The sequence below is a fragment of the Panthera uncia genome, assembly GCF_023721935.1.
Source record: "Panthera uncia isolate 11264 chromosome D3 unlocalized genomic scaffold, Puncia_PCG_1.0 HiC_scaffold_8, whole genome shotgun sequence".
NCBI classification, from domain to species: domain Eukaryota; kingdom Metazoa; phylum Chordata; class Mammalia; order Carnivora; family Felidae; genus Panthera; species Panthera uncia.
The window spans coordinates 36144244-36167342 of NW_026057586.1; the positions used below are offsets into that span (position 1 = coordinate 36144244).

At 42.8% G+C, this 23099-nt stretch overlaps 1 protein-coding gene and 1 long non-coding RNA gene across 6 annotated transcripts in view; one reads left to right on the forward strand and one right to left on the reverse strand.

Annotated features, from left to right (window-relative positions):
• FHOD3 (formin homology 2 domain containing 3) overlaps positions 1-23099 on the reverse strand; it is a 469815-nt gene that overhangs the window by 253216 nt on the left and 193500 nt on the right. For all 5 annotated transcript variants that reach the window (XM_049619507.1, XM_049619508.1, XM_049619506.1 and 2 more), the window contains exons 4-5: positions 16814-16881; positions 9072-9177 (exon numbers count right to left, since the gene is read on the reverse strand). In XM_049619507.1, the coding sequence (XP_049475464.1) occupies positions 9072-9177; positions 16814-16881 (174 nt within the window). The remainder of the gene's footprint in view (positions 1-9071; positions 9178-16813; positions 16882-23099) is intronic.
• LOC125914273 (uncharacterized) overlaps positions 1-23099 on the forward strand; it is a 152113-nt gene that overhangs the window by 94125 nt on the left and 34889 nt on the right. The window lies entirely within an intron of this gene.

Below are 23099 nucleotides of genomic sequence, written 5' to 3' on the forward strand. Positions count from 1 at the left end.
TCAACCAACAGAGCCACCCATGCGCCCCTCGCTCAGTTTTTTTAAAAGGGGTGCAGGCCTGATGCAGGGTAGAGATGGCAGGGGGACAAGAGGGCCACAGATGGGACATTCAGAGTGCTCTGGGGGTGCCACTTCTGCCACCATACACCAATAGCAGCAGCCAGAAGAATTCAGCCTCCCTCCCCAAGCAGGAAGGGCTGTGGTTTTCCCGGCACTGACCAAATTTCTCAGCAGTGTGGCTGGTTCTGCCTGGAGGCCACATCACCAACGGCATGCCAAGTGCGTGAGCAAAAGGATTAGGTTGAGGTCAGACACAGCCAGGGCACAGAGAAGGTTAGATGCCAAAAGCATAGGTTTCAACATGGGGAAAGATAAAACCAACAAAACAAGAAGACCATATCCTCCAGCTTCAAGTGGCCCACCTTTGGCCGTGGGCTGGCGAATGCCCCAAACCGCCAGACCAAACCTCCATCAGGCAGGCTACTGGCCTAAGTGCAAAAAGAAAAGATTCAGACATGTAAATACAGAGGAAAAGGAGCTAACTCTCTCACTGTCTTCACCAAGTTATTGCTACAAGTAAGGAACCCCGGCCCCAGACACAGAGTGTCCCTGTTTGCAGCAAAAACACACCCAAGGGTGGGGGCATGGTGAGCAAGACCCTTCCCAGGAGACAACACTCCAAAACCCAATTTACGAAACAAGTAAACAAGAAAAAAAAACCCCAAACAACTTTCTCACTCTATCAATGTGGTAAATATCAGGCCCAGTTCAAAAATAAGATGAAACAAGAATGAATATAAAACACCCAAGAGGATGGGGCGCCTGGGTGGCTCAGTCGGTTAAGCATCCGACTTCAGCTCAGGTCATGATCTGGCGGCTTGTGAGTTCAAGCCGCGTGTCGGGCTCTGTGCTGACAGCTCAGAGCCTGGAGCCTGCTTTGGATTCTGTGTCTCACTCTCTTTCTGCCCCTCCCCTGTTCACGCTCTCTGTCTCAACAAAACATTAAAAAAAATTAAAAAAAAAAACAAACCACCCAAGAGGAGTATACACAAAGTTCTTTACCAAAGTCAAAGGAAGTAGACATCTCACACAAGAGTCTGAGGCACACATACTGGAGTTTTACTCCTGAGGAAGATTTGCCCCGGGGACACAGAAGGGCATGTAAGCAGTAGTTTTGAATTTTCAAGTAAAGATGTCAATTCTTCCCAAATTAATCGACAGATTTAACACAATGACAACCAAAATTACAAACCACTTTTTAAAAAGGAGTATAAAATTCATTGTTACTAATAAGGGTGCCCTAATCACCAGGAGTAACAAAGATCACAGAGAAGGATCACCCCAGGCCTGGAGTAAATGAACAGAAAGGAACATGGGTGGGAGCATAAGTTTCCATATCCTTTCTCAGGACAATGATTCAATCCCAAACAAGGTGCACATGTACGTACCTTCTAACACAACTGTATCCTCAAGACTTTCACCCCAGGTAACATACAAGCAACTCCCAGAGGGTTGTAGGCTACGAGGTGTTATCAGTCTGCTGAAGCTGCTGTAACAAATACCACAGACTAGGGGTATAGGCAGCAGAAATTTCTCAGTTTTGGAGGCTGCAAGTCCAAGATCAAGGTGTTGGCATAACTCATTCCTTCTGAGACCTCTCTCCTTAGCTTGTCTGTCTTCTCCCTGGGTGTTCACATCCCCCTCCCTCACAGATCTGTCTTTATCTCTTTCGATAAGGACACCAGTCATACTGGATTGGGGTCCACCCTAATAACCTCGTTTTAAGCATCTCTTTAAAGTCCCCATCTTCAAATACAGTCATATCCAGAGGTCCTGGGGGTAAGACTTCAGCAGACGAATTTGGGGGAAGTACACAATTCAGCCCATAACAGGTGGTTACTACATTGATATCATTGACTATTATTGATAATAACTGTCAGAGTTACAACTCAATCCTTTATTCAGGTCTTTCTATGAGCCCTGTAACCTTCATAACACTCCTAAAATTAGATATCTCCCTGGAAGCTGCACTTTAAAGAAGTTAAATAATTGCACCGAGGTCTAAGATATGTCACAAAGCCAGCTTCCAAGGTGTGTATTTTCAAGCCACTCCCTTCTGGCAGACACAGCTGACAACGTATTTAAAGGACACTTCATTTTTGCAAAAGGCATGTGGGAAGCAGGCATGTATATATGTGAGTAGAAAATGGTTTCCATCTTTGTTCAGTAGGATTATAGGTGATTTTTATGTTTTTTTCCTTTCTTTGCCATTTGCTTTCCATACTCTTGTGTGTCCACGGACTGCACAATGAAAAGCAATTGTAAAAGGCTATTTCCGCTTTAAGAAAAATCTGTATATCACTCAGTTTTACTCTCTTTTCTTTTCAGACACGTCCATCTTGGATTGTCTCTATTCTGCTGGCCTTGACACTCTGACATTCTCTCTGGGTCATACCTGGATCCCTCCTTTGATGCATGGACAGTGAGGACTTTCTGCCGTTGAGTCCAAGGGACATGATTTAGGACATGAAAGCCTTGCTTTTATCACCTTACAAGTGCAACCAATGCAGCAAGTCTCCAACAGGAATCTTCTGGTCAACATGCTCTTGCCTCAGTCAGTGACTCCACCTACTCTCAGCCTGTTTCCCAAATTCAGAACTTTGGATGGAAATTCAGACTGTAGGATGCCACTACCTGTGTGGTGCCAGGATTTCTCTCCCCAGATATTCACATAATAGCTCGGATGGGGAAGGCAACAGAGGACAGTGCTGATCGCGTATTAAGAAACGCCACGGTGAGGGGCACCTGGCTCAGTCGGTTAAGCATCCGACTTAGGCTCAGGTCATGATCTCGCTGCTCATGGGTTCAAGCCCTGTGTCACGCTCTGTGCTGACAGCTCGGAGCCTGGAGCCTGCTTCAGATTCTGTCTCCTCTCTCTCCCCATCCCCCACCCACTCATGCTCTCTCTCTCCCTCAAAAATAAACATTAAAAAAAAATGCCAGGATGGGATAGAATAAAAAAAAAAAACAACGTCGTGTTGGACTTGAGATCCAAGTTCACAAAGCAGCAACGACAGCACGACGTATGCCCAGCTAGGACAGAGCTAGACTCTTCTACTTTACATCACTGTAACCCTGGTTTCACAGATTGCGATTTCTTTAGGCATGTGATTTCACATGCCTCTGGGGCACAGAGGCAACAAAGCGGAACAACCCAGGGGCAACACACAAAAGAGTGGTGGAAACGGAGGTCAACAGAGCCCATGAGCTCCCTGTGAAGGAAACTGCTTCTTCTAACTCTCGCTAATTATGGCCACGCAGCAATAAAGACCCTGTGTTGGCCTGAGCTTTCAGTTTTACAGAAGAAGCCATATATCCATAATTTTATGTCCAATCCCTCAATTCTTAAACGTTCATAACTGGGCCACCTGGGTGGCTCAGTCTGTTAAGCTACCGACTCTTGGTTTCACTCAGGTCATGATGAGTCCTTCAGTTCGGGCCCCACATCGGGCTCTGTGCTGACAGTGTGGAGCCTGCGTGGCATTCTCTCTCCCTCTCTGTCTGCCCCTCCCCCTGCTTGCATGCTGTCTCAAAATAAATAAACATCAAATAAAGAAATAAAAACGTTCATAACTATTGTAAAAAATTTTGAACATACTCTATGAGGCAAATAAAACACCTGCAGGTTCAGTCTGGCCTCATGGGGTGCCAATTTGTGCCAGCCATCATGATTCCCTCCTGGGAATAGTCCTGGTCATATGGACTTAGCATGAAGAGGGACATCTGATGAGAAAGAACTCCATCACTGACAGTGGCTTCAACCCCCAAGGGCTGGTGACAGTCTAGGGGGTGACCCAGATACCTGTGCAACTGTGTCATCCACACCAAAGTCTGGCCACGTGGCTGCCATGATTGATCCCTTAAGTCCTGACCAAACATCCTGATGTACTCGTCTCACAAGAGGAAGGTTCCTCCAACACAGGTCAGGTGTGCCCCAGGACCAGCGTAAGGGAGTCAAGAGTAAGGCCCGGCCATTCAGGAGTAAACATGGTACCAAGGACCTGAGCTTGGTTCAGGAGGTGAGTAGCTCCCCACTTCTGCTCCCATCCTCCCACTTTGGGGCCGGTTTGGGCCCCTTCCTATGCTCCCAGTCTATAGTCTGAACCAAACCTCTGTCCTCCTCCTTTGTCCTGAAATGCCAAAAACACAGACTTCTAAGTTCTGCCAGGGTGGAAGATTTTGGTTTAAACACCATTTGATCATTTTGCACCACCACCTAAGATCACAAACCTCTTTGCACTCGGTCTATAATGTGTCTTTTCCAGATGACACTGGTGCTGACAACCCGCCCCCCCGCCCCCGGGCAGAAGTCTTGAACCTCATTAAGAGATCCCCTGACATGGAAGGCATTTCCCCCCCAGAGTAGAATACAGTTAAGTGATATTTGGCAGGGCACTGAAATTCTCTGGTTCTGGTTTTCCCAAAGCTACCTGAAATCTGGATGTTGTTGTTTTGGTTTTTTTTTTAGGTCAAATGTTCTGATTTCTCAATGTTGACAGGCATGAAAACATTTTTTAAGATGCATTATAGGGACAAACAAAATATCTGCAGTTTTCTCCTAAAATGAAAGGGCTGAGCTATAGGAGTTCTAAGACCTTATCCACCTCTGATAACGACAGTGGTGTTTTTTTGATTAATGGGTACTTTGCTTCAGGTGAAATGATCAAATCAGACTTCTCCATGTAAAACTAGCCCTTAAGAGGCAGCTTCCCTTGAAGTACAGCCAGAAAAGGCAGCTGATCTCACGGATTCTACTCATCTCTTTCTCATCCCCCACCCCCCGCCCCGAAGCTGATCCCCTCATACACACATAATCTCTAAATATGTAAGGTGTATGAGATACAACAGGTGAAGTGGCCAGGGCATGCCTGTATCTTGCTGTCATCGTCATGTCCCCAGGGCTTAAAGGGGGCCCCCCATGAAGGCTCAGTATGTGTGCAGAAAGTTCCCAGGAATATACCATTCGAGGTCCTACTTGAATAAGAATAATTGCGAGGTACAAAATTCCACAGGAGACTTATATTAAATACTGGCTATCTTGAAAAACTTTAGGTCATTAGCTAGAACCATCCAAGAATAATAAGTCAGATAAATATTATTTCTGCATGTTGTGCATTTAGACTTCTTCCCAGCAGCTGGCTCACATTTTCAGAGAGCACTGGGCTACACCATAACTCAAAGCCTATCTTTACTGCTCAGCAGATACATCCTCTACTAAAAGCAACACATTCCTAGGCCTTAAAAAAAAAAAAAAAAAAAGCTGACAGACAGCTGAGCACAAAAATAAAGATAAATTAATCGAGTTCTAAAAGCAGATGTGGAAAGCACTGGGTTCTCCAAATGCTCGTTTCCTTTGGATCTGGGGGACTCACACATGGTCCCACAGAGCACAGCTCCTGAGGTAACTTCATGAAGGCACACCCTCCCTGACAGGATTTTGACCACCAATCTACTTTTGAGGTTGTAAGACTTTACAGTGATGCAGTTCTGAGGCTCTGGGTAGAGGTCGGTCAGCTCTTCTCCAGCAGCTGAAGTGCACACCCCCAGCCACCTGACATGTTGGGCTCTCACACTGTAGGCCATGATACTTCTACTCTAACAGCTCCAGGGCCCACAGGGGTAAGTTGGCTTACCCCACCCTGACAGCTCCTTCCTAGGGAAACCACAACAAAGGTGCTTGCCCTCTCCCTCTGCCTCATGACTGACCCCCATGCTTCTCCTGAGTGGCCTCCGTGGGGCACTCTGTGTTCTCCCCAGGAAACTGTGAGTTACAAAGCTATAAAACACTTTGCACTTTCTCTCTGGATCTGCATCTGGCCTCACCATACTTCACCCAAGGTAATAGGGTTGAAATGAGGTTAAACAAAGAGGCAATTCAAAGGTTGTCCTTGATTGCAAATGTCTGGTGTTCTGCCGGCGGCTGATCACCATCTAAAAAAGCCTACAAGAGAAGTTCTTCAAAGTCAGGAAGGGGTGACTCAACATGCGGGCTGAGAAAAATGATAGTTTCCTTATATAAAAACACAAAAGTCACACCCTGAGAAATCTGTCATTTACATCCCTCAGAAGGTACCTTCCTGGCATGGATTCTGGTCAGATACATCAAAATGTGCTGATGTTTGCACACAGCGCCCTGGTCACACCGAGTCTACTGAGACTTAGCTCGAGCGAGGCAGGCAGGGAAAGGCACCTCCATTCCATGGAAAACAGAGTGCCTCGTAGTAACCCCAGTGGAGGGAGAACTTGTTCATTTTCCAGGGAACATCTGGGGAGCTTCTGGTCTTCAATCAACAAACACAAATGGAGAGGAAAAATCTGAAGGCAAGGCCCTAGTGGTGGCAATGAAAGGGTGGAGCCTCCTGCTATTTTAGGAAGAGAGGTCTGCAGCAAGGGTTTGACCTCGGTGGCATTTTCTACACAGACAAGCAGCACATGGGTGACAGGACTCTCCCCTGGTTGTGTTTGGGTATTCTGATTCTTAAAAATGTGGCAGTTGACTTTGGCACCTTCCCAGTACTACAACTGCAAGTTAATAAACCGTTGCCAGTTTAACGAGAAGCATTAAGGTGGAGAGCCTCACTAAAGTATTCTACATCAGTAACATCTTTCCCGACCAGGCAACACAATTCACACAGTTCACCATTTGGGGGCCTTGTACAGCCACTGAGATTACCCTGCCCTCAGTCAGGAGGGAGTGAGGGCTAAACTCTTTCCTCCTAACTTGGTCTGTGTGGCAGGCCCAGAGCCACCCCGCCCTGACCTGAGAGTCCAGAAAGCCAAGTCAAGTCATCTGCCAGCCTCCTTTGCAGCTACAGGTGCTCATGTGACCCAGTTCCAACCTGTGGGAGACGTGTGCGAAGGGCTTTCGACAAAAATGTGGCCTTCTTGCTAAGGGCTGACCCCACCTACCAGGGCCATCCCCCTCAACCCAGGCTTGGCTGTAGATCAATGTGAAGGTTTACACTGATGGTTTACCCCATAAAAATACACACACACACACACACACACACACACACACACACACACTCCTAGATGAGGGTCACAAGAAATTAAATACATAGATGGTTATAATATTCGTTCTATAGAGGGGTGTGTGTGTGTGTGTGTATGTGTGTATACTTTAAACATAACAAAAAACCCTACTGTGTGGACCCACTATTCAGAATTAGGTAATTTTAGATTTATTTCCTTCCAGGAGGTTCAACTTATGAACATCCATATGTCAGGTAGAAAATAAACTAGACAAGTTTCCCTTGTCCTTATCTTGGTGCCTTCCCCCCCTTCTAGGTATTGGACCCATGTGAAACAAAAGCCTAGGATGAGAATCTCTTCAGACACCAAGCTGCACTGACAGGCAACAGTGGGACCAAGTGTGCGGTTCATTTGTCTACACAAATCCCACAAGTTTCCATGTTTTCATTATGGGGAGAGAAATCATCAAATTCATCCTGAAGCCATCTCTACTGACAACTTGTAATGAGGATCAACCACACGCCCAGGAAAAGATTGAAGATGGGTAGAAAGAGGCGACTTCCCAGCCTTCCCAGCACCATGGAGAAGCGGAAGGCTGAGGAACACTCTCTCACACACACACTCGGCATTTATCAAGAAGAACAGAAACCATGACCACTGCCTTGAAAATATGTCCTTAATTTTTTTTTTTCTTAACGAGCCCTAAGTTTTCTTTCTCCCTTTTTGCCTCTATGGCTCCCCAGGGACAGGGTCCAAGAGGGCAGGACTCAGTTCGCTGTGCTGGGTACCAAGACAGGTCAGGAGGTTTCTGCTCAGGGTAAAACACAACAGGAACTGCAGGAGACAGTTTCACTTTGCCTGTCTCATTCAAGCCTGACCATGGATATCTGATACTAAATCATGTTTCATGCACTTGTCCTTCACCCAAGGGAAAAGGAAAAGCAGTATGTCCCCCCTATGTGAACAGGGAGATAAAGCTGTGGGGTTGCAGGTATACGTGAAGAGGAGACGAGATGTTCCCTCCGGGCCCAGGCATGGCCCCTGCTTGACCATGCCCAAGAGAAAAGGACTTGATTGGGTAACTACTCCACATCTTTGAGTCTCAAATCTTCCAGTTGTAAAAATGGAAATAATATTGAACTACATTAAATCTCTCCTTTGACCTATAGTTCAAAACTGTTGATAGCAGTCATTTCTTAGAGTACAACCTAATAATTCCTGCTCTCCCTTGTCACATTTTTATGGGATCAAGTAAAACTATTTATATGAAGGTGGACAAAAATACTATAACCAAAGAGCATTAATTTTATGAACGGGAACAGTAATCAGTGCTTCAAACACCACATGTACCTCACTTAAAAAAAAAAATGAGGGGCACCTGAAAGTCTGACTCTTGATTTTGGCTCAGGTCACGATCTTCTGGTTGGTGGGATAGAGCCCTGAGTCAGGCTCTGGGCTGACTGCACAGAGCCTACTTGGGATTCTCTCTCCCCCCTTCCCCCCCACTCTCTCCCTGTCTCTCTCTCTCTCAAAAATTAACATTTTTTTGAAAAATGAAATTATACAGACAGCTTTCCAGAATCATTCCTTAAAATCCAAGTTGTGGGCCCACCCCAAACCTACCGGAGTCACAAACATGAAAACCCAGTGAGGAATGTATGCTTCTGACAAGCATTCTCAGTAATAACCCAAGTTATTGATTTCCCAGGAAAGAAATTGGCCTCTTTGGTTTGGGGTGACTTTCTGCTGAAATGCAGGCCCCCGTAGTGTGTTTCTTTCCTCACCAAATAAAAGGGATTGTAGAGAACCTCCTGAGAAGGAGTATTTTCCTTAATAACCAGGAAGAGGTGTGAGGCAAAAATGAGCTCAGTCACCGATTAGTTACCAGGAAGTGATAAAACCTGAAGAAAGTGTCATCTTTTGCTCGGGGGTGTCTTTATCATCTTACTCTGTAATCCAAGTCTTTTTCAAAGCTCTCAGTATTGAAGTTTCTGGAAGCAATGCCAGGGCCCCCTTGCAGCGGGCACATCAGAACTTACCCCTCAGAATGTAGTTCTGATAGTTCTGGTCTGCCTCAGCTCCCACCTTGATCAAACACGTCAGACCTTCAGCCACTACAAATTCATGCACCAAATCCTTGTCATCCTGGGCAGGAAAGGAGAGAGAAAAAAGACTTCAAATACTGTCCCAGTCCATGCTCTGTCCACGCTGTTAAAACTATGTACGAGCCTTTGAAGCCAGACTGACCTCTAAAGAGTGTTCTGCTCTATTCAAATGAGGCATCTTAACTGTTGCCAGAGGAATTTTACAACCAGTCTCCACGTTGTTGTTTGCCAAAGACCAATTATTGCCTTCTGGGCAATCTAATAAAGATAAAGCAAATGAATCCCCTGTCAAGAATATTTATATAGTGTTCTGTTTTTCATTCTTCAAAAATCACCAGGCTCTGCTTCCCCACAAGTCCCTCGGGACGGGCCACATGAAGCTTGCTGGGTTTTAGCAACAGGAAACGTTCGATTGCAGCACAGACCATCAAGTGGCGGATTCAAAGCCACTCGTGTGTTCCAAAAGACCGTCCTTAAGGTCAGTGGTTACAAGGGTCTTGCACATGGTATCTAAGTGAGGAAGCAGTTTCTCCTCCTCCCAAGTTGCGTTGCAGGACAAGCCAGGAGGCACATGACCAGCCGTGCATCTGGAGCAACCACATCTGTCTGCAAAGGGGCCGCCTCAGGAGGCCGCAGGAAGTCACAGGAGGCAGGACGTGGAAGGAATCTCAGGGACCATCTAATGCAGTGGTTCTCAAAGTCAGGTGTCCAGACTCACCGGCAGCATGAGCATCTCCTGGGCACTTGTTACGAATGCAAATACCCCAATTTACTGCATAGAAAATTCTACCATGAGGCTCAGCAATCTGTGCTTAACGCATCCCCCCAGGTGACTCAGAGATGCTCAGATGGTTCTCACCCCTGACTCCTTCACATGAGGATCATCTAGGGAATCTTTAAAAAGAAATAGGAAGCAGGACCTGCCCAGATGAATTGCATCACAATTTGAGGGCAGGGCTCTGGCTGTGAATAACTTCCCCAGGAAATCCTTAAGGGCAATCACTTCGAGGACCATTGATCTAAGCCTACCTTCTCTTTACAGAAGACTCAACACTTGGGCTGAGATCACCTATGTCCAGCCAGCGCCCAAGCCCAATCATTTTTTGCAGTACCAAGTTCTACAGAGCTCTATGAGAGGGATTTTTCCACTACTGTCTCAGGAGATGTCCTCAATTGGACAATGCCTGGTCTCAGAGGCAGCTAGCGTAAGACTGGAACATTCATCTTCAATTATAACAACAGAGCAAAAATTAAAAAAAACCTCAGTGATGTAAATAGTAGGAAGCTTAATGGAATAATGAATGGTTATTATTATAGGAATGGTCAGCAACCATAGTTTATCTCCAAAAAAGAAAAAAATAATTTAGACAAATGGGCATAATTCTCCTGTCCCTATGTGAAATCAGCCCCTCATTTTGACTTTATGGCATTTTCCAATTATATGGATGGAGGACTTGAGCTAAATGTGGGCAGGCCAGGCGAAGGCTCCCTTTGAACCAAGAAAACACTCTCAACGTTCAGAGGGCACTGGTGGGGGTGGGAGATGCTTGTGCCCTGAAGGTAATGAAAGACAGCTGTGTTAACTCAGACTTTAAGATAATCACGGCTTTAGAAGCAAGAGAAAATGGGACAATATCATGAGTTTTTGGAAAATTACTTTACACTCGTATGTATAAAGGAAATAAAAATAATTCTCCCTCCATCCATATCCTTTTCCACCAGCATATGTGAAAAGTGAACATTTAGATGAGCTCATGTCTAGTCAGAAGGTTTTTCCAAGCATGTAACAAATGTTTATTACTTGAACTAAAGCTAGATTCATACATGACTTCATGGTGAAAAAGTGAGAACAAGCCCTCGAGAAACCACTCAAGCTAATCACTAATATTAATACAGCCGAGAGTTGGCTGCCGGGCCAAGGTACTCAACAACCAAATCCTCCAACCAGAGAGACAGTGTTTATGAAGATTCAGAACCTTAACTAAAACGTATGGACATATGTAGATAAGGCACTTAAGAAATAGGCATTTGTGGCTAATAAATTGTGGAGAATGTCTTCCAAATTGGCAATGTAGGAGATTTTGAACACATATCCTAAAATATTTAGGCATTAATAAATGATATTTAAAACACTGGTTTCCAACTAGAATGAAATCAGAACATTAACACCAACTGATCAGGGATTGTCCCTGCATTTCAGAATTTTCTACACTAGCCATACTTCAACCTGTGATCTTTTGTTTTTCTTTTTAATGCTCATCCGTCAAGGAAAACTATTCAGCTCAATGCAAAAGACCAATGGCTTGGTATTTTACACCCTTATACTCTTAAGTTCCAGAAAGAAGCCCTGCATGTAGAAAACACAAGATGACTGAAATGCAGACTATGGGTATGGGAGAAGGTGATCCAAGCCCCAGACAGTTTATGCCTGTGTATCCATTCAATACCCAATGATGCCTGCCTGGTTTAGAGCTATTGACTACATAATACCAGCAAACGCTGCTCAAAACTATCCGTGTGATGAATAAATGGCAGAAATAACATCCCTGAGAATTCAGAGTTAACACCACAGAACTCAGTGAAGGAATGTGCAACAAGACCTCAACCACGTTCATTTTGTTTTTGAATTTTTTTTCTCCAAGGAAAACTTTAAACATATACAGAAGAAGACAGAACAGTTGAGTGACCCTCAGGTGCCAGTCAACTCCTACCAGTCCTGTTTCCCTTACCACCCCATATTAATTTGTCTGTCTGCTGCTGCCCTATTAATTTAAAGGGAATCCCAGACATCACATCACTTAATCCATAAATACTCCAATAAGCATCTCCAAAATACAGAAACTCTTTTTAAAGTTATGTACTCACAATAAAAAACTGATGCTTTAATATTACTAAATGTCCAGTCTGTGACCAAAACTCCAATTGTTTCATAAATACTGTTCCGTTTTTTACATTTTGTACCAGGATCCAAACAAGATCCACATGTGACATTCAGTTGATAAGTTTTAAAGGTCTTTTTAATTCATCTTTTTTTTTTCCTTGAAATGTAGGTGTTAAGGAAAGTAGGTCATCTGTCCTGTAGAGTAGCCTACAGTCTGGACTTTATTCATTACACCACTGTGGGGAAGATTAGCATGTGCCTCTATCCTACATCATTTTTAAACTGGTACTGCACAGGAGGACATGAGGAGATCCAGAGTTGAATTTGTTGGCTTTAGCACACCACCGATGGGAATGCGAATTCCCACGAGGAACGACACACAATCTGGCCTTATCTCTTTTCCACCATGTCAGCGCAGGCATTGATGTTCAATACCCAGATCAATTTACATACGGCTACAAAACTGTGATATTTTAATTCTATTATTCCTCCCCATTAGCTAGAAGATTATGGTAAACAAAACTTCCGTTCAACTACCATTCCATTACCCTAAAGTTTACATAGAGAAGGGTACAATACCTAGGTATTTTATTATGTTTAGTGCAATTGTAAACCTCCTGGAAGAAAACATAGGTGGTAATTCCTTTGACAGCAGTCCTAGCAACATTTTTCTAGACATCTCCTAAGGCAAGGGAAGCACAAAAGCAAAATTAAACCATTGTGGTTATACCAAAATAAAAAGTCTTTGCACAGTGAAGGAAGCCACCAACAGAGCAAAAATGCAACCTATTAACTGGTAGAAGTTATTTATAAATGATATATCTGATAAGGGGTTAATACCCAAAATATATATAGAACCTATACAACACCAACACACACACACACACACACACAATTTGATTTAGAAACGGGCAGATGACCTATAGATACTTTTCTAAAGGAGACATACAGATGGCCAACAGACACATGAAAAGATGCTCATCACGCATCATCAGGGAAATGCAAATTAAAACTATAATGAGGTATTACCTCATACCTGTCAGAATGGCTAAAATCAAAAACAGAAATGACAGGGGTTGGTGAGGATGTAGAGGAAAAATGGAATCCTCGTGCACTGTTAGTTGGTACAGCCACTGTGGAAAAGAGTACGGAGGTTCCTCAAAAAATTAAAAATAGAGTTACTATATGATCCAGTAATGCCACTACATGGTATTCATCCAAAGAAAATGAAAATACTAATGCAAAAAGATATATATACTCCTATGCTTATGGTAGCATTATTTACCATAGCCAATATATGGAAGCAACACAAGTGTCCACGGACAGATGAATGAATAAAGAAGATGTGGTATATCTACCTATATATAGACATATACATCTATATATACACATACATATATACATACAGTGGAATATTACTCAGCCACAAAAAAGAATGAGATCTTGCCATTTGCAGCAACACAGATGGATCTAGAGGCTATAATTTTAAGTGAAATGACTTGAATTTAAGAAACAAAACAGATCCAGAGTAAAAAGTATAGACTCAAATACAGAGAGCCGGTGGTTGCCAGAGGAAATGTAGGTGGGGGGATGTATGAAACAGGGAAAGGGAATCAAGAACAGTATAGATGAGCATATAAAATTGTTGAATCATTATTTTATACACTGGAAACTAATATAACACTGCATATTAATTATACTTGAATTAAAAAATTTTTAAAGGCAAAGGGTAAGATAAATGTGAGATTCTTAAACTTTACCCTTTTTCAAAATAATCAGCTGATTCACTAGCATCTTCCTAAGGTGACCTATTCATCATTATTTTTTATTATCATTATGAACTCATCAATGCCAACTTTCTCGATGTCTTTCAATCCATTGTATTTATCATCCTTATTGATGTTGCTATTTTCCAACCACCCAGAAGACCCTTCAACATGCTCCTGAGTTCTTTGTTCTTTTGGCAAGAATCCTAGCAGGACCTCATACCGTCCTTGCTTTAAGGGTTTTTTGTTTGTTTTTGTTTTTTTTATGCATTTCCTACTCCAGACTTCGAATCAGCTATTTCTCCAAGGATCTATTGTTCCTTTCAGTATCTCAACATCACAACCTTGGGGCTAGTGGTGCTTTAAGTAATAGGCTGACCATTGTTCCTAGTGCTTTTTAGTAAACTTTGAGCTGGAAATATGCTTAGTTGCTTGTTAGTTAGACAATAAACACCATGGGTTCATGCTGATACTTTCAATTAAATTCAGGAATACAGAGTTCTTAACCTCTTCTACCTTTCTATCTCCTTTTTCCTCACACTTCAAGAATCTTAATGCTTAACAACTCTAAGAATGACCAAATTAGAACACATACACCAGTCTTAGAACAGCAACACAACACCAGCAGCAGCAATGGGACTATTGCAAACAGTTGACTGGGTGTGTGGTTCCTTTCGTTCTTAGAATATATCTACTCAAAGCACACAAATCACAATGTTTTAAAGTCACTTGGAATAACTGACTCCTCTCTCTTCAGTTTCTGCCACCAACTGGATACTCAATGAGATGAACACAGGTTTTGAAAGAAGTCAAAGCTGAACAGAAACATCAGGCAGGCTGAGGGACTAAATAAATTAGGACGAGGAATGGCATGAGCCTGGCCCTCTGGTGGTACAGTGAGGGTCCAGCCCAACTGCAGCTGGGGATCTGAGTTAAAGAGAAGGATGTCATCAAAGGTAAATAAGTTTCATTTTGTTTGGCTAAGGAACAAGGAGATACAGATGGAACTTTGGGACAATTAGTATAGTGTTTACTAAATTAGAAACCAGAAAGACTAACGACATACACATCTGCTAGAAGGCTATCCAATTCACCCATTGCTTACACAGCCCCAGATACTGTGCTTGGCCCCGAAGACCCAGGGATGAAATCCAGGGAGCTTGCAGACAGCTAGACTCAGACAAGTACCGTAAGTTCTATACTACAAGTAAGCTCAGAGAACTTCAAAGGTATTTGGAGGCACTGGGAGGACTCATTTAGGGAGAAGGGCACTATCAAGAGGAGACACCAGGAGGTCAACCGAGAGACATGGAGAGTGGATGTGGGGTGGCAACACATTATGGGATAGAAGCAATAGATCCAGGGGAAAAGGTGCAGAAAAGGAAGGGTGCAGCTTGCTCCCAGAATGCACCCATGAATAGAATTCAAGATGCAGCCAAGGGCAGAGAATTGGGCAGCAGAGGCTTCTACGAGGGCTTCACGTTAGACTGAGAAATTCAGATGTAATCTAGAAGGCTACATGGGACCAGCAAGAGAAGGCCTTCCTCAAACCCCTCTGGTACAAAGAACAGACTGAGATGGAGAGAACCAAAAGCAGGCAGTGCCCATGGACAGATGTTGCCATTTTTCCAGAAGAACCGGTCTGAACCACGGTAGACCCCAACCGCAAGGTGTTTCGGAGACGTTGCAGCATGAGGAGCAATGACAGGGTAGGTTCACCACCATAACTGTTGGAAGAGCCAAGAGGCTTCACGTCCAGAAATGTTAACACTGAGAAGGGACTCTGCCCTGGGAGAAGGTTAAGGGCATGACTGAACACATTTCAGGAACAACGGGATGAGAATGTGCAGATGGGATGGATTGTTGGCCTTTTTGCCAGTCCCCTCTCAGGAAGACATCCATGAAGTGGAACTGCCACTCTGGCAGAACTATCACTGACAGGGGTGCCTGGGTGGCTCCATCAGTTAAGCATCCGACTGTGGCTCAGGTCACGATCTCATGGTGCTTGAGTTTGAGCCCCGTGTCAGGCTCTGTGCTGACAGCTCAGAGCCTGGAGCCTGCTTTGGATTCTGTGTCTCCCTCTCTCTCTGTCCCTCCCCCGCTTGTGCTCCATCTCTCTCAAAAATAAATATTAAAAAAATAAAAAATAAAAATAAAAAAAACTATCACTGACAAAATTTTTTAAGAATATGGCTAAGACAGGAACTGAAGAGAAGAGGGATATACCCTAGGAATATACAGACACTCAGTGCACGTGCTACCTCCTGACTCTGCCCAGACAGCAGCCTCCCCCTCCTCTCCTGGCTCTGTCCCTCTCTCCTCTTGGCTGCTCACAAGTGAGAGTCTCTCAGCTTCCCTGCTCTCCTGTCCTGGCCTTCTTCACTAGTCCTGGGACTTTCTCAAGGCAGGGGAAGAGGGAAGGCTTAGGAAGAAAGGATAAAATGGACCCTGCATGTGTGCACAAGGGACACATCCACAGCAGCATGGTTTCTAAAATAGCCAACATTGGGAATAAACCAATAGAAGAGTGAACAAAGTCAATTATGCTTTATTCATACAATAGACGACTCAGAGCTACGTCAGTCATGCCTACATCTATCCTGTTTTCACTAAATAAGCTGGAGTATGATCCATGCAGCATAACATGTATGAAGTTAACAAAGGATATATGTACTCTTGGTGAATATTCACCAACAGCATGGAAACAAGGATACAGAGGGGGCCTGGGGTGGGAGGAAGATGGTTAGTACTGGGGACAATGCAAGACCTCAATTATATCTGCAGTAGGTTTTTCTTTTTAAAAGTCTGAAGTCAGTATGGAAAAACATGATTTGGTAAAGTCGTCTTTACTTATGTTTGAAATATTTAATAGGGTAAAAATAGTCTCAACTGAGACTCTGACCTAATTGACATTTTAATCGAAAGGAACTTTTCTTTCCGTAACCAGTAAGAGGCAGAAACAGGTTTGTATCTGATTCCATAAGCAATACAAAAACAGGACCTGTGAGCACACATGTCTTCTTTTTTACCTGAAATATCTGCTTCAGGGAGAAAAGGGCCCTTCTTAAATCTCGCCCACTGGAGTTGTACAGTTTTTCTGAAATAAAAAACATAACATATAAAATTAATTAAACTGACGCAATCAAGGGTAAAGACACAGAGAAAACACGAAAAATGAACAGAATGTCCACTCCAGAGGTGAGGGGACTGGATCCAGTTAAGATACAGACCTCACCTCAGATGGTACATGGAACAGTCCAGGCTGCTACAGGTGGCCGGAAGAGGGGATGAGTGAGTTTTAGAGACCAACGCCCCACGTGCACCCTCAGCCCCCACCCTCCCTCTCTCCAGACTTCTAGTCCCAGCTGTTTGTAGACCACTGTACTCGATAGCCAACTATATCCGGCAAATTAACACAGTCATGATGGAATGCATCCTCCCCCCTCCCTCCTTCCTGGCCTCACAGCCCCAGCACCACTGTGCTTTCTGCAGCTGGGCTCAGCTTTGAGGCACCTCTTCTTCCTGGGATCTAACGGTCAAGGGCCTTAAAGATCCAAGGGCAGCACAGGACGCTGTGCTGGATTAAGGACTGGATGTCTTGGTAATGGCCCTCTAAGCAGCCTCTGCTCTGCCTGCTCCTGGGCTCTCACTCATGTTCAAGAATGGGTCTGGCCCTGAGCCAGGCGGACAGAGGAGCCCTGTGTCAGGCTTCTCTGGCTCAAGATGCTGGCCAACTCCTACAACCCCCGTGTTCCCCTCAGTCATATTTAACACATTCTCGTTAGGTCAAGCCCAGCGAATAAGGGGGTGACCCCAACCTAACACCCAACCTCCAGAGGTCCCAACATGACAGGAAGATGAATGAATATGCCACAATTACTAGTTAGCCAGCGGAGGAGAGCTGCAAAGTGCCGAGGGCACATAGGAGGAGGGGAGAAACCAGTTATCCCGGTCTACACAGAAGGCCTGGGAGTGCAGAGTACTCAGCTTCACACAACTCAAGTGTGGCTCTGACCCACGTGATTCTGCTGGCAGGTCAGGTTCCTCACATCGGGCACCAGACTTTCCCAATACACAGCACCCAACATGTATTTCCTGAGTGTCTGCCAGGAACTGTTCTAGGCACCAGGTAGTGAAGAGTGAACTTAATAAGAGCAACAACTAAGCAGTCAGCCTGCATTTCAAAGCTGGTGTCACCACCTACTTGGGAGGTGACCTTGAACAAAGTAGTCTACTTCTAAGTCTTGGATTTCCTGGTCTATAAAATGAGAACAGGTAACAATAGACTTAGAGGATGAAAGTTTTGCGTTATGCCAAACACTGATAGGACAAAGGCAGATACCAAAGCATTTAAAACGTTAAGAATAAAGTAGTCAATAGCAGTGTTATTCTGGTGGCTGGCAACTCTGAGCTTCAATTTCAGCATATGGGGGGCAATGCCCAGAATCACATTCTCTGTTTATGTCATAGACTTGAGTGGAAGGCCATGGAATACACAGGTCTAAAAGAGTTGGCAGAAGTCTGGTCATGAGAAGAATATTCCCATTTTGCACAGCAGCTCTGAAAGTGAACAGGCTCCCACTTTAGATTCAGAAGGATGTAGGGCAAGTGGGACTCAGCAATTATGGTGGTAGCTTCCCACAAAGGCCTCCCCACAGACATCTTGACCTCTTCCCATCCACTTTCCAGACCAAGGCCAGAAGGATTGGGTGACCACCTGATGACATCACCGCTCCTATTTAAACCCTTCAATGGCTGCCCCTGCACAGAGAATGAAATCCAAGATCCTCTGTATGACCCATCAAGCCCTTGATCATGCAGCCTTGGCCGCCTCCCTCACTGTGTTGCAGACACTGGTTTTCTCCAGGCAACTTGGGCAGGGGTCAGGTTCCTCCAGACTCAAAACCTATGAAGACACCCAGTAAGTGGCAGAGGCTAGATTACGTAAGATTGGGGGGGTCTGTGGTGTCTGACCCCAAGGCCTTATTGTTTGACCACCACGGAATCTACCACATCTATACAATATACAGTTGATGACCACTTATTACGAAGAGTTTTGATTAAGAGAGGATGCATTGTCTTCCTAAAAACAAGTATCTGAGAAAACTCTAGAGGAATCAACCACCCCTAAAATGAACATCTAGTTTATCATAGACCCTAAGACATGAAGCCCAGACAACTTTCAAGTTGACTTCTAAAATGTCTGCATGGCCTCAAAATACATTAAATAATAAATAAATAGAGTTAACTGCATCACCCCTGGGTCTGGTCCTCGGGCGATCACTTGTTCAGTTTCCACAGCTAACATCTCAGATTTCTCAAAGTTTGGGTTTTGCCACTACCACTTCTAATAAATAAGAACAAATCCATCAGATGCAAGTATGGGGCTATAGAAATGAAGAAGAAGGGCAGATTCATCCAGGAAGAGGGTCAGAAGACAGAGTCAATTCCAAGTACCTCTTTATAAGGTGGTAAGGCTCGCGGTAGACTTTCTTGCATATATACCACTAGGTAACCAGCAGAAATAATCTTAAGTGAATTCACACTATCAGAGAGCCTCCTTTAGTTACCAATGACCTGTCCTGGCTTCTGATTCATGTGAATGAAAATGATGGTTAGTTGTGTTCAGGTTGTTAAGGTTTTAGTACTTGGTATGATAGTCAAAATCAGGTAAAAAAAAAAAAAATCAAATTTAGCTGAAAATGACAATATTTTGTCGAGGATTTTTTACATCTATATTCATGAAGCATATTGATGTGTATGTAGTTTTGTTTCCTTTTAATGGTGCTGATGTTGAGGCAATGCTGATCTCATGAGTCGGGAGTATTCCCTCCTCTTCGACTTTCAGAGCAAGTCTATATAGAGTTGGTATTATATATTCCTTAAATGTTTGGCAGAATTCTCCAGTGACGCCACCTGGGCCAAGAGTTCTCCTTATTGGAAGGTTTTCAACTATGAATTCAATCTCTTCAATTAGTATAAGGCTCTTCTGATTATTTCTTCTTGAATGAACTTTAATAATTTGTATCTTTCAAGGAATGTTTTCCAATTCACCTAAGTTGTTCAATGTATGGGCATAAGGTTGTTCATAATATTCCCGATCATCCTTTTATTGACTTTAGCAATCTCCTCTCTTATTCCTGTTATTGGTAATCTGTGTCTTTCTTCCCTTTAACTTGGTCTGGCTAAAGATATATCGTATTTTATTGCTCTTTTCAAGCAACTTTTGATTTCATTGTTCTTTCCTTTCCTAATTTTTATATCATTTTCCTCCTTCTGCTTGCTTTTAGCCTAATTTGTTCTTTTTTCCTACTTTCTTAAGGTGGAAATTGAAACGACTGATTTGAAACCTTTCTTCTTTTCTAATGTCAGTAGTTAGTGCTATAAACATCTCCCTAAGCACAGCTTTGGCTACACTCTGCAAAATTTGATACATTGTTTTTGTTTTCATTCAGTTCAAAATTGAATGAATGATGAGTATTTCATTCCACTCAAAATGTGTTGGTTTGTTTGTTACACCTATGGCTTATTTAGAAGTACACTGTTTAACTTTCAAATATTTAGGAATTTTCCAAGTATCTTTTTGTTACCGATTTCTAGTTTCTTTTTTTTAACAAGATGATAAGAACTTTTTATTTTGCCTTTCTTCATTTCTCAAACTTATGTAATAGAGTATATCACCCTCCTTTTTTTTTGGAATTTTTAAAAACATTTCGATTCGAGTTAGTTAACATATAGTGTAGTATTGGTTTCAAGAGAATTTAATGATTCATTGCTTACACATAACACCCAGTGCTCATCCCAAGAAGTTGCCCTCTTTTTGTTTAAGTTTATTTTGAGAGAGAGAGAGACTGCACGTGAGGAGGGAGGGGCAGAGAGAGGGGACGAGATAGAATCCCAAGTGGGCTCTACACTGTCAGAATGCATCCCAATGCGGGGCTCAAACCCACAAACCCTGAGATCATGACCTGAGCAGAAACCAAGAGGTGGACGCTCAACCAACTGAGCCACCCAGGCACCCTCAATAAGTGCCCTCTTTAATGCCATCCCCCACCCACCCACCTTCCCTCCAGCAATCCTCAGTTTGCTGTCTACATTTAAGAGTCTCTTATAGCTTGCCTCCATCTTTATCTTTTCTTCCCCTCCCCTATGTTCATCTGCTTTGTTTCTTAAATTCCACATGAGTGAAATCATATGATTTGTCTCATTGTCTTTGACTGACTTTGCTTAGCATAATACACTCAAGTTCCATCCATGTTGTTGCAAATAGCAAGATTTCATTTTTTTTGATCACTGAGTAATATTTCATTGTATATAGATAAACCGCATCTTCTTTATCCATTCATCCATCAATGGCTATTTGGTCTCTTTCCATACTTTGGCTATTGTTGATAGCGCTGCTATGAACATTGGAGGGTATGGGTCCCTTCAAATCAGCATTTTGGTACCCTTTGGGTAAATACCTAGTAGTGCCACTGATGGGTCGCAGGGTAATTCTTTTTTTTTTTTTTTTTTTTAACTTTTTGAGGAACCTCCATACTTTTTTCCAGAGCAGCTGCACCAGTTTCATTCCCACCAACAGTGCAAAAGGGTTCCCCTTTCTTGGCATCCTCACCATCTGTTGTTTCCTCAGTTGATAACTGTAGCCGTTCTGACAGGTACGAGGTGGTATCTCAGTGGTCACTTTCGGTTAGTATTTGCATGGTGTAGAGTTTCTCGTAGTTATAGTTGCAATTGTTTTTATCTAGTCTGATAACCTCTCTTTTAGTTGATACGCATCCACCACATATTTTTAGCATCTAGGACATCACAAAGGACTCTGTGGTGGCACTAGAACAGAAGGCCTCAGGGAGGCCTGATGGTGCCTTCCACCCTTTGATGAGAAACATGCTTGTACAAATGCCAAAAATATCTTTGAGTGGTGCCAAAGAACTTTTTTTTTTTGCCAAGTCTCTCTTAATTAAAACAAACCACAAAATCTATTTGAAAAGTCTTTCTATTTCAATTGTCCTTAATTAAAAAATAAGACTATTTATAGTTATTAATTTTATTCATTCATTCATTCATTCAGCTGTTTGGAATAATTATTTAATGAAATAGTAACGTTCCCAAATAATTCTTTAATGCCAGAGAATTCTCACTACAAACTTCAGAGAAAGATTCACATATTTTAATGTAGTTTTGCCTTTTTAATAACAAATCTCAAAAGATCAGCCATCTTATTTAAGAATATTATATATTTTGGCTGAAATGTCCTTTAAAGGGCAAAGTGTTTTTATTCCATATGTTAAAAGCACTCCATGAGGTCTAGATCAGAAATTCTTCCAATCTGGCATCTGTTAAATTGTAGTTGTTTTTTTTTTTTTTTTTTTTTTTAACCATTCATGGAAGTGATTAGCAGTGATGTTTCACTTTTATGGACCAAGGTATCTTCTCCCCAAGTACTGCAAAACCTTTTTTGTTTTTTCTATGCAACTGATATTTTTACAAATGTCATGCATCAGTCTCTATGACATGAAAACCCGGAAATCCTCACCACTGTGGTTGAAATTAAAAGGACCAATTAGTTATCCCAAGAGGTATTACTCTGATTTTGATAAGATCATTTATATTGCCTTTCTTAAAGAACCAAGATCATGGAGTAAAATGAAATTACAGTGCTTAATTAAAACTCAAAATTGCCCTCTACTTTTAAAACATAGCGATACCAGATAGCCTCTATACTCATCCTAACATGTTCTATTGTTTCTTCACATACATTTTAGGAGACACCAGTGTTTACCTAGAACAAATAGGATTAGGAACCAAGCACATTTGTAAGTGACATACAGGCATACATTGGCGATATCCCAAGTTCAATTCCCAAACAATGCAATCAAGTAACTATCACAATAAAGCAAGTCAAGAGAATTTTTTGGTTTCCCAGTGCATATACAAGTTACGTTGACAATATATTATCTATTGAGTGTGCAATATTACATCTAAAAATAACAATGTACATATCTTAATTTAAAAATAACTTTATTGCTAAAAAGCTAACCATCTGAGCTTTCAGCAGTCATCTCTGATTCCAAATCAACGTAATAGATATAACAATAAAAAAGTTTGAAATATTGTGAGAATTACCAAAATATGACAGAGACATGAAGCGAGCAAATGCTGTTGGAAAAATGGCACCAATAGACTTGCTTGACACAGGGGTTGCCATAAAACTTTCAAATTTGTGAAGAAAATCGTACCATCTGCCAAGTGCAATCATGTGCAATAAAATGAGGCATGCCTATATCCTTTATCACATTGAGAGGCACACACAGC